General features: G+C 25.9%; 1 protein-coding gene across 5 annotated transcripts; it reads left to right on the forward strand.

Moving 5' to 3' along the window:
* The first annotated feature begins 2,672 nt into the window (after positions 1 to 2,672).
* LOC127260350 (uncharacterized) lies at positions 2,673 to 10,495 on the forward strand. 5 transcript variants are annotated; one of them, XM_051288064.1, is made up of 5 exons: positions 2,673 to 2,887; positions 6,827 to 6,922; positions 7,020 to 7,102; positions 7,590 to 7,750; positions 10,285 to 10,495. In XM_051288064.1, exons 1-5 carry the CDS (start codon positions 2,724 to 2,726, stop codon positions 10,366 to 10,368), a joined length of 588 nt encoding a protein of 195 aa, XP_051144021.1. In that variant the 5' UTR covers positions 2,673 to 2,723; the 3' UTR covers positions 10,369 to 10,495. The 5 variants fall into 5 exon arrangements, with proteins under 5 accessions (XP_051144021.1, XP_051144024.1, XP_051144022.1 ...); XM_051288067.1 differs by having other exon boundaries at positions 2,674 to 2,887; positions 7,070 to 7,102; XM_051288063.1 differs by having other exon boundaries at positions 2,675 to 2,887; positions 7,548 to 7,750.
* Positions 10,496 to 12,547: the final 2,052 nt, after the last annotated feature.

The following is a 12,547-nucleotide window of genomic DNA, read 5'->3' on the forward strand; positions in this document are numbered from 1 at the left end:
TGATAGTATATTTTTAATTTATTTAAAAGTTAAAAGTATTTTTTTTTTTACTAATGTGTAATTAATTTTATTATAATAAAAAATAATATTTTTAAATAAAATAAACAAAATAAATAGTAAAAATAGTATTTTCTGTTTGAACAAATAAAGTATATAATAGTTGTTGGATGTTCGATCAGTCCGAAAAGAGATCCAACGCCTCCGAGTTTTATACACAGCGGAAAATATGAAATCGTGCGTGGTTGACATAGCTTTGAACGCATAGTTGCCTTATGGTTGTAACAACAGTGTGTGTTCGTGCACAAATCGATAGGTGAGTGAGTGCAAAGAAGAACAACACACACGAGGTTTGTTTACCCAGTTCGGTTTTCCAACCAACGTCTGGGAGATTCCAATCCAGGAGTCTTAACTAAACCAAATACTCGGTTTATATCGTATAAGACACCAACCAAAACTACTCAGTCTATCTTCTACCCAAGTTTCATTTATTTTTACAAACTACAATGAACCGGTTGTTACTACTCCATAACGACACCAGTAGACTAGCGGCCAAGCTAGAATAAGGTTGCATACCGGATGGTTATCTCGTTCAGCTTCGACTCCTAGAATTCTTCTTCTCATCTTCAAACCTCCATTGAAGAACCTCTCAACACTCACTCAAGGTGGAGATAATACAATCACAAATGTTCTAATCGTTGCGTGTGAGATACACAAACATACAAACAAAATATATACACACTACACGAAGGACAAAGTTAACTATGACAACTTTTGGAGCAGTGGGTTCAAAGTCATTTAATGTCATGCATGAGGTATTAAACACTCCACAGTCACGTCTGCATCTCTTCCACATAGGATAAGTCATTTTGTCCCTTACCATTAAAAATCCGATGATTAAACTGGATAGCTACAACAACGTGTCAGTGCTTGTTTATTGCCAAAAATAGCAAAAAGAGAATTTTTGCTTTTTGCTTGTTCCAACAATGACTAATAGAAAATTATGTCAAACTTGAAAAGTATTGATATCATATACATATGGGAGAAGTTATTGTGATTATTTGAGCAAATCAGTAAGCACATAATACATAGATAGATAACACAAAATTTATATGAGGATATTTTATTAATATTCAAAAATTGCATTATATTATTAGTTTGTTATTATTTGAATTATGTCTGTTATTATTTAAATATATTTATTTAATTAGGTTGTTATTATTTGAATTTATTAAGTCAAATGACATGCTTATTATAGGTTTCTATTTTTATTATAAATAGAATGTAATTTTTGACTCAGTTTACAAAATTTATTTTCACATTGTATCAGAGTCAATTATTATTCTACTGAAGTAAACATAGTCTAAAAAACCAATGTATATCTGAATACATTCAATTTAGAATATACCTGGAACTCACGTATCTCTGGTACATTTAATTTGAAATGTGTCTGGAGATCTCCCGTTTTTTAGATTCCACCTGTAATTGTTAGTTTTTCTATTTTTCATTTTGATTCTGTTTTGAGTCATGATTTCTCTCTATATTTGAAGTTATGTCTGGTTATCTGTCTACCATATTTCTCTAAAATCATATTTCCAACTTCTTTGAAAGTTCTGTTGTTTCAAACTCAGAGACCCGTTTTTTTACTTTATTGAGAATCCCGTTGTTTCCGACTCCAGTGAGAGTCCCATCGTTTACGACTCCAATTAAATTAAGAGCACTGCTTACGATTTTGACATGATAGACTATTATGGCTACATTATCTTCGATTTCTCTTTGTAAATTCAAATTTTTTCTGCGACACCACTTAAATTTAAGGATGTTAGAGATATTTTAGTTATTAAATTAAAGATTAAATCTAGTTGTTTTACATTTGATTTTATCCATTACATAGGTTGTTATGATTTAAGTATATCGAGTCTATTTCATACCCTATGAGTAATAATGCTATCTTTTAGTTTGGTTTTACAATTTCAATGAACACTTGTGTTTGTTTTGTGTTTTGGTTTAAAGGGGTATTTTTTATGTGAGGTATATAAAATTGTATAAGTAATATAAAAATAATAAGTGTGCATAATATATTAAATTTTTTGGAGAAATGTTTCGAAAAATTTAGTTAAAAGAACAAAAAAAAAAAAAAAAAAAAGATATACATGCCATTAATTGTATCGTGTACTATAAATATTGTGTTGAATTATGAAGTATTGTTATATATATATATTAAAAAGATAATGATAAGATAAATTAATTTGAGAAGTAATTATTGAAGGCAAATTGCAATCCGACGAGAGCCACATAAAAAAATAACATGCAATCCATATGATGTACATGCCATTGATTCCTTCGTCACAATTCAATCCACAATCCGACACACTACACCCCATTCATTATAAACTAGAACCCCATTTATATATAATTTATTTATTTGAAAATTCTAATATTATATATATATATATGTTTTATTTATATTTTCCATTTTTATTATAAATATGACATCCAGATAACTCTTTAATAATAAGTAATAGAGTATTAATTTTGCAATAAAAAAAAAATGATAATTGAATGCACATGTAAGACAAAATTCACAATTTTCCTTATCTTTTAAATTTACACACGATTATTTCATGACGTATTCAATTATAATTACAAATATATATATATATATATATATATATGATCTTCTTCCCCATGAATTCAGCTGAGAAAGAAGTAAGCTTAGAGCAGCCATGTCCATATCCATATGCATGTCAATCTCCATCAAGACTACTTGCAGAAATCCCTATTTCACCCCTCGTACGGACCACCTTACCTCTAACCTCAATCTCAGACATGATGAGTACTCAACCATCTTCACCATCAAGAGAGGGAAATATTATGAGATCTATACAAGGTACCTACAATTCATTTTTTGTTAAAAAGTTTCTTGTTTTTTTTTTCCCTTTTATTTAATCATCGATTTAAAATAAAACAATCAAAACTGCTTCACTTGCATGTCGTAACCCAAATTCAAGTTAAAAGATTACAAATAAATTCATTGAATTCATAGGTTTTGTTAGATTTAAGGTATTCAGAATTTTTATACATGTGTTTATTGTAGGATTCCAAATCATTCAAATAATAATTGATTTGAAAAAAAACTGAGAAAAATTGCACAGATCATATAAGATCAAAATGATGAACTTGGGGCTCTAGATCTTTCAGAATCATGTTAAAATATATATATATATATATATATCCTCGAATCGATAACAAGATAATTGAGGAATTGAATCATACTTATACCCGGAAACTCGAATTAGGGTTTGTTTGAAAGATCTAATTATATTGTTTATGAAAAACAATGAATTGATTCTCACTTTTTAAAGATTGGATGAGTGGATTCTACATATGCAATAGATTTTGTATTTTCAAATACATATTTTTATTATTTATTTAGAGTAACATTTTTTTTTCACTATGAAAAATATTATATTAAATATTTTTTTAAAAATTATTTATATTATATTACAAAATTAATTTTTATTTAAAGTATCATATGAAGCGCATATAATCAGGGGCCGGGGGAAGCACCTTGGGGCAAGGGTCGGCTTCAATCCCCCTAGGTTGAGCAAAATATTCAAAATTCGAAAATTCGATCCAAATCAAACCGAAATTTAAAATTTGGTTCGGATTTTCGGATTGGTTCGAATTAAATTTTTAACAAATTTTGAATTTTCAGATCGGATCGGATCAGTATACTTAAAATCTGAACCAATCCGAAATATAACATTTTAATATATTTTTTTATTATATATATTTAATATTTTATTAGAAAATATTATATTTTAATATAAAAAAACTCAAAATTATTAATTATATTTTAATATATTTACTTTTATATATTATATATATTTAATATTATAAAATAATAATAAAATATAAAAGAAATTTACAAATTAAAAAAATAATTAAAAATATTTAAAATTTCGGATTTTTTAGTTCAAATTTTGGATTTTCGGATTTCAGATTTCGGTTCGGTTCGGTTCGGATTGATTTTTTCAAAAATTTCGGATTTTCAAATTAGTTTATATTTGGCAAAATCCGAACCGAAAATCCGAATGCCCACCCTAGTCGCTCTTGCCACACCTTCCCCCTATTTTATTATTATTTTTTTTACTTATTTAGACCGAAAAAAAAAATTATATATATTTAATATAAAAGAAATTGAAGGCTCAAAATAAATACTAAAAATCTAGAATTGAATTTTGTTTTTATTTTTTTTAATTGAAATATATATTATTTATTGATTTTTAAAATACAAAAATAAATATTTACAATCATAAGATGTGTTTATTTGTAAAATTTTATACATAATTTTACTATTATAATGTGTTTTTCTCTCTAAAAAATCAAATAAAACACTTTAAGTTATTATATAAATTATACTAAAAATTAATTTTAATCACACCAATACATATTTATATCATTATAAATCTTGTATTTCAGTTTAAAATTATTCCTAGTGCGGCTGTTACTCCCTATTTTGTGGTATTAGAATTTAAAGTTTACATAATTATTGATATCTAAACGATATTTAGAGTTATCTATATAGCCAACACAACATGCATATAAATCAAATTTTGGATTTGTGATATAGCTAAGCACTATTATTTCATATGCTAATAAATAGATATATGCTATTTTATATGTATAATTATAGCTAAGTACGAAAAATCAGCCTCATTTAATTCAATTCTAGTTCCGCCCGGCATATAATTACTATTTTTAAAGTATACCAAAACACAACAATGGTATTGGTAGACTTAAAATGAATTGAGGTGAAAAACTGAAAATAAAATCAAGTTACATATAAAATTTCAATTTCCCGTGACACGATTGGCCACTATTTGGTAAATATTTATGGGTAAACTGTTTTTTTAGGACCCCTTATCATTTTAGTCTCGTAAGTGGAGCATATCGCAAACTAGTCTCATAAGTGAAAAATTTTGTTGTTTTAGTCCTCCGACGCCGGAGACGCCCGCGTGGCTCGCCAAAGGCCACGTGTCTGCCAGGTCAGCGATATTTGGCGGACACGTGGAGTTTATTTTTTATTTTATTTTTAATTTTTTTAAAAAATTATTTTTAATTTTATTTGCCTTTCTTAGTTTTTTTATTTGGTCCGATTGAAAAAAAATAAAAAATAAAAACAAAATTCACGTGTCCGCCAAGTGTCGCTAGCCTAGCAGGACACTTGGCAGACAGGTGGCTTCCGGCGAGCCACGCGGGCCTCTCCGGCGCCGGAAGACTAAAACAACGAAAATTTTTTACTTATGGGACTAATTTGCGACATACTCTACTTACGAGACTAAAATGATAAGGGATTCCAGTTACGGGACTAAAAAAAACAGTTTACCCATATTTATTTTAAAATTCTATTATTCAAAATTCCAAATTTACCTGTCAAATTTAAAACCACACACACCCATTACTTTCTTGACCTTTTATTTTTATTTTTTCAACTTGATTTTGGTCATATAATTGTATCTTAAATTTAATTTAGTTGCACTGGGAGAGAACATATGTTTGTTTGTGTTTTTATTTTTAACTTTTTACTATTAAGTTTATTATTATTATTTATAAATACACAATCTCTAACATGTACATTTTATATATATATATATATATAACACCTTTGTTTATTTACTATTTTTAAATGGAAGGATTATCACAAATATTATTAAAAAAATATAATATACACATATTAACACAATTTACACACTCACTCACTCGCAAAAATCAATAATTCATTATTTTTTTATATTACCAACACGTTTTGATCATATCTAACATAGAAACCACATCAATTCAAAAACATAAAGTGAACACACACATATATATATATATATATATGAAAATCGATTTCCAAAAACAAACAAACAAAAAAATAAAAATATATAGAATAGTCTATTTAAAACATAAGAAAAAAATGATAATTATCTAAGTTGTAAGGTATGCTCCCATTTAAGATCTCACACTAAACTATCATCGAAATCGAAAGCAAACAAATTAGTGACAGCTATTAGAGCACACCAAATTTGCACGACAACAAAACCTTTGAAAATAACACAATTCCAATAGTTAATCTAAAATATCTCATTTCATCAATACTTTTCCTCGTAATTTTAAGTGTGTATTTATTATAGATTTTTTCATTAGTGGTTATTTAATTTTTACCCTATTTTTATATATTTTTTTTCTGTTATTATAATTTTTAATGTTATCTTCTAAAGATATATTATTTTTTCTCAATGCACATCAATCAAATTATTATATAAATACAAAATACTATTGCAAAACACAAACACATATACAAACCAAATACGCCCATAAGTTTTAGATAAATAACTATTGAATGAAATATTTTATGTAGAAAAATTTTGATATGCATAAGTACATTATGATAATAAAAAAATCAAAGAAAAATATATTCATTTTTAAAACACATTCAACACACCCTCAGTGTGTGTTTGTTTGTGGGTTTTAGCTCTGGGGTTTGGATTTTCTAATAGTAAAAAGTTGAATTTAATATTTGTTTGATGTGATATTAATTGAGGTTGATATGATATTTTGAATGTAAAATAAATTTGTAATATAATATGAAAAAGGAAAAGTAATTATTTGGTATGATATTTTTGGAGGAAAAATAAAGTATTAATAGTAAAAATTTATGGTAAAACTAACAAAAGAACATAATATAAATTTCTCTTAAAACTCTTCTAAGATTCTTTTTAATGTATATTATTATTGAAAAAAAAAATCCCTGACGCTAATGTTCTATACTCATTCATAGGGGCAAAAAAATGTCGAACATAAATAGACGTAATGCAACTTCATCATCGTCCTCATCGCCATCCTCCTCTTCGAATGAAAATCATCTTGCTTCATGGTAATATATTTATGCATGCAAGCTTTTGAATTCTTGAAGAAATATGCATCATGAATAAATTTTTACTATGTTTGATCCAAAAGGGAATTTGATATAGGAAAAAGTGGTTGATTGGGTTCGTATTTAGTATAGTTTTACCTGCGGCAGGTCACAAAGGAGGCATTTTCACCCCCCTTAAAGGTAAATATTACTTATCATTCACCGCTCTTTTAATATATATATATTTTTTTTTCATTTATGCTTGTATGTATGATGACGACAACAACAACAACAATTATAATAAAGAATTCGAATGAATGACATTTATCGCACAAATAATTTTTTATCCTTTAAAGTTACAATATAAAATTTATATTTTTATTTTATTTAAAATCAACAAGTGATAGAGTAATAGAATACCTAACCTTTTTAAGCTAATATGTTGATGTCTTTTAGCATAATAGAATATAAACAAGTGATAGGATAAAAATTGTTATTTGTGATCATCATTCAAAATTAACAAAAAAAAAAAAAAAAAGTAAATTAACTTTTTTTTTTTTGGCAAATTAAAACTCACTTATTTTATTGTATACATATAAGTGTTATGTGTATCTAATTCACTTCGTATGTGTGCATATTTAAATAGCCAAGATCGATCAGACGATAACGACAGTAGAGACTGTAACAGATATAATAGAAAACATAGCCGATCAAGCAGATAAGTTGGTAGATGAAATCGAGTCGAAACTTCCGGAAGATAGTAATCTCGTGGAAACAGTTGAGAAGCTGGATAAATTAACAGACATTGCTCTTGAAAAAGCCAAACAAGCCGAAGAAATAGTTCAACAGGTTCGAATTTATATATGTATTATATTTAATTTTAAATTCAATGGAAACAATATTAATAGCTTATTAATTATTTTAAAATTAAATCAAAACTTTCTCGTACCCATGCATTATACTTTCCGTCTCTAAGGGTCACATTTACTTTTTGTATCATTATACATAACATTAAAATATCCTTGTATATGTATAATTTTTTATAAAAATGTCCTTATATTAGTATTATAAGACACTAATTGAAGTATTTTTGCAATTGTTTCTTAATTTGTACTACGTTTTGATATAATAATTAATATTTAAATATCAACACGCAAAAAGTAAATAAGACTCTTAGAGCCGTACGGAAGTAGTATAAATCAAGCTACAGTAATATATTGTTTTCTCTTTTTTAAAGTTTATTTTTCACTCAAACATCATTTTGAATATTAATTTATATCAAATCAAGTAATGTTTAAATTCAAATTGAACTATTTCAAAAAAGAAAAGGTATTTTTTGTTTCTAGTGTCTTAATAATAATAAAATTTTTGTTGTTAACTATTAAAAATTATAAAAATATTTTGAATAAAATTATTTTTTAAAGAATATTTCATAAAAAAGTAATCTTCCATGTCCCTTAATAATCTATCAATTTTTCAATTTTGATCCGTCTCATGACAAAATATCAATTTCATTTTTTTAAGTAAATGTACTATCTATCTAACATTACAAATATCCTTTCAATTTACAATATATTGTACAAATGTCATTACATTTATATCACACAATACTAATAAGATTAGTTTAATCTTTTTTATATTTATTTCTACTATATTTTAATATAATATTAATATTATATTAAGATATTTTATTAGCAAAGATGGAAAAATATTTTTGGGATAGTGTATTTATTTTTGAAAAATAAAAACAAATTAAATAGCCAAAACAGGAATAAACAAACACACCAGCCCAGATTCAATTATCATTTTCTATATATAATACTAGTGTAATATTTACATATACAATCTTCCAAAAATTTTATTATTTGTTAAGCAAATTAATAACGGCACAGATGTTAGAATTTTTTATTTTTTATTTTTGGTTAAATTATATAACACTCTATTGTGTTTTAGTAAAAATGCACAAAATACCTTATATTTTATTTATTGCGTGAAACCCCCTTATGTTATTGTAAAGTTTCCACGAAACACTCTCCTTGACCAAAACTGATATTTAGTTCTAAATAAAAACCTAAATTACGCAAGTTTTATACAAATAAAAAACTAAAATATTTTAAATAATTTTTTTGAATAAAATAAATAAATAAATAATTGATTAATCATTCATTTTTTATAGTTTTATGAGACAAATTTTTATCTGATCTTTTAAAAAAAAACAAAAACTATTAAAATGAATGATTAATCAATTCATTATTTATTTTATTCAAAAAATTATTTAAAATATTTTACGTTTTTTATTTGTATAAAACTTGAGTAATTTAGGTCTTTATTTAGAACCAAATATCAGTTTTGGCCAAAGAGGACGTTTCATGCAAACTTTACAATATCACAAGGAGTTTCACGCAGTAAATTAAATACAAGATGTTTTATGCATTTTTACTAAAAACACAAGGGAGTGTTATATAATTTAATTTTTTTTTTTAGCACTTGTGCTAACTAATAAAAACATTAATTATTTTTAAAATATAATTAGATAATATAAATTAATACAAAATAGTCTTAAACTGTTTACCATGGATGCTGAAACTTAATATAAAACCGTCCTACTGATTTACATAAATACAGTTTACCCTTGTGTTTAAATTTTGGTAACGAACAAAAATTAACCATTAATACAATGGGGAAAATATTTTAGGTGTTTTTGTTCGAAGGGTTTGTGTGGATTTCTACTGTTCACCCAAATTATTTTTCCTCAAAAATATCAAATCAAATATCTATTTTTTATTTTTTATATTATACATTAAAAATCAGTTTTACATTTAAAATATCACATCAATACATATTTATATCACATCATATTACTATTTAAATTTAAATATTTTATTATTCAAATCTTAATCTAAAATCAAAACCCCCAATCTATATTTAAATGATATCAGATCTTGATTAATATATTGGATTTTTTATATTATTTTATTTTGTTTTGTTTTACATGTATACGTCTGATTGGACAAAGTAATTACTCACGATTAAAATAATCATATATATATATTTTTTAATTACTCTCTCCGTCCTACATAATTTATCATTATTTTCTATTTTCGTCCGTTTCACATAACTTGTCTTTTCTATTTTTGAAAATATAATTATGCACTTTAATCGCATTTTAAATTTTAAATTTTATAATTTTTTAATTTTAATTAAATTATTTAATTATCTTAATCTTAATCTATAATTATTTTTACTAATACATTTCTTAATTACTTACTAATTATATTTTACCTAAATTTTTGTCTTATAATACACCCATATTACATGGGATGGAGGTAGTACGTTTTAAGATCACATTGTAATTAATAAAGTGTAAAATAATATATTTGCAGGTAAAAGAGGTGAAAGATCATATATTCGAGCACGTGATCCAAGACGATAATACAGATGACGACACTACAAAGGCTAACAAATAGCTGACCGATTTCTTTTAATTTAAACATAATTATTTTTGGTACAAATAAAGAAGTGCGTAATTCATTAAGATAATGTCATCAATTAAATGTGTACACGATCGATCAATAACATGAATACTTTCTATTATTTCTTTCTATGTTAATTTTTAAAAGGTAAACTGTTTTTTTTAGTCCGGGCCCTTTATCATTTTAGTTTTGTAAGCAGAGCACGTCGCAAACTAGTTCTATAAGTGTAAAATTTTTGTTGTTTTAGTCATCCGGCACTGAAAACGTCTGCGTGGCTCGCCAGAAGCCTGGCCAGGACACCTAGCGGACACGTTGATTTTATTTTTTTATTTTTGTTTAATTTTTTATTTTTTTTTTAATTAGACCAAATAAATAAATTTAAAATAAATTTAAAATAAATTTTAAAAAATAAAAAAAATAAAAAATAATAATAAAATCCACGTGTCCGCCGGGTGTCGCTGACCTGGCGGACACGTAGCCTCCGGCGAGCCACGCGGGCGTCTCCGGCGCCGGAGGACTAAAACAACGAAAAATTTTCACTTATGGAACTAATTTGTGACAGACTCCACTTACGAGACTAAAATGATAAGAAGGTCCAATTAGGGGAATAAAAAAACAGCTTATCCATTTTTAAATGTACCCGAGGAACACATTTTGTACAATTTTACGAGAGACAATTATATAAACTTAATGAAAATTATAACGATTTCTAGATGCAAATATTAAGCATTGAGTATAATGATTAAAATACTTTTTAATATAATATTTTAAATTGTTAAGAAATTATAACCAAAATCTTTTATATTAATGGTGTGTTTACTTGTGAGATTTTATTTTTAATTTTACTATTTAATTGTTATTTTTTAAAAAAATATTAAATCAAACTATTATTTTTTATTTATTATATATCAAACAATTATTTTAATTTAAAATTTTACTATTTAAAATCAAAACCCAAAACCAAAATCTTATAAGTAAACGTAGTTACTGATTTTGATTTAGATGCTTAAAATGGGAAGAAAAGATGTGTTCAGTAGTGGGAATATTGTGAACAAAAGATTGAGAAATTAATCTCTTATCCTGAAACATTATTTTTTAACATAAATAAATATAATATGGGTTAACTGTTTTTTTAGCCCCGTAACTGGACCCCCTTATCATTTTAGTCTTGTAAGTGGAACATATCGCAAACTAGTCCTATAAGTGAAAATTTTTCGCTGTTTTAGTCTTCCGGTGCCGGAGACGCCCACGTGGCTCGCCGAAGGTAACGTGTCCCACCAGGTCAGCGACACCTGGCGGACACGTGGATTTATTTATTTTTTTCAATTTTTTTTTATTTTTTTAAATTAAATCAAATTAAAAAAATAAAAATATATAAATAAAATTAAAAATAAGTTTTAAAAAAATTTAAAAAAAATAAAAATAAAATAAAAAAATCCACGTATCCGCCAAGTCAGCGCCAGGTGTCGGACACGTCACCTCCGGCGAGCCACGCGGGCGTCTCCGGCGCCGGAGGACTAAAATAGCGAAAATTTTTCACTTATGGGACTAGCTTGCGACAGGCTCCACTTACGGGACTAAAATGATAAGGGGGCTAGTTATGGGACTAAAAAACAGTTTACCCATATAATATATATATATATTTTTTGCATTTTAAATTGACCATTAAATTGCCTATTAACTCGCCAAGAAATTCATATTACTTGATACAATTAATACACTACAAATAAATATATTGTAACAAAATTCTGTCCCTAAAGTTCATATAGCTAATGTAATTTCATTACTAATTCCATCTCTAATGACATTAGTAATTGAAAAAATAAATTTAGAAACAAAAAAAAATTGTTACAAAAATAATTTTTTTTTTAGTGATATGACATCAACAGAGTAAAAAAATGAGAAAATGATATAATTGCTTTATATAGGTAATACAACAGTCTCGACTCAAATTTAAGTAATCTAATATATGGATATGACCAAATCTAAATATAATTTACTAAATCTAAAACCGAATATTAAAATATCTTTAACATATCTCAACAATAATTTTTTTAGATAAATTATTCCTTAATTTTAGGAAAAAAAAACTATAAAAATTATTTATCAATCATCTATTTAATGGTTTTTTTGGAGACAATATTATTTAATTCTATTTCATATGTATGTTGTG

This window comes from Andrographis paniculata, unplaced genomic scaffold, assembly GCF_009805555.1.
Source record: "Andrographis paniculata isolate CXL003 unplaced genomic scaffold, ASM980555v1 Contig61END, whole genome shotgun sequence".
Taxonomy (NCBI): Eukaryota; Viridiplantae; Streptophyta; class Magnoliopsida; order Lamiales; family Acanthaceae; genus Andrographis; species Andrographis paniculata.

Bases quoted from the DNA above. Each gene is read 5' to 3' on its own strand.
- LOC127260350 (XM_051288063.1), top strand. From the start codon at position 2,724: ATGTCCATATCCATATGCATGTCAATCTCCATCAAGACTACTTGCAGA. The intron at 2,888-6,826 runs GTACCTACAATT...ACTCATTCATAG, and splicing joins TATTATGAGATCTATACAAG to GGGCAAAAAAATGTCGAACA. The intron at 7,103-7,547 runs GTAAATATTACT...ATATTTAAATAG, and splicing joins CATTTTCACCCCCCTTAAAG to CCAAGATCGATCAGACGATA.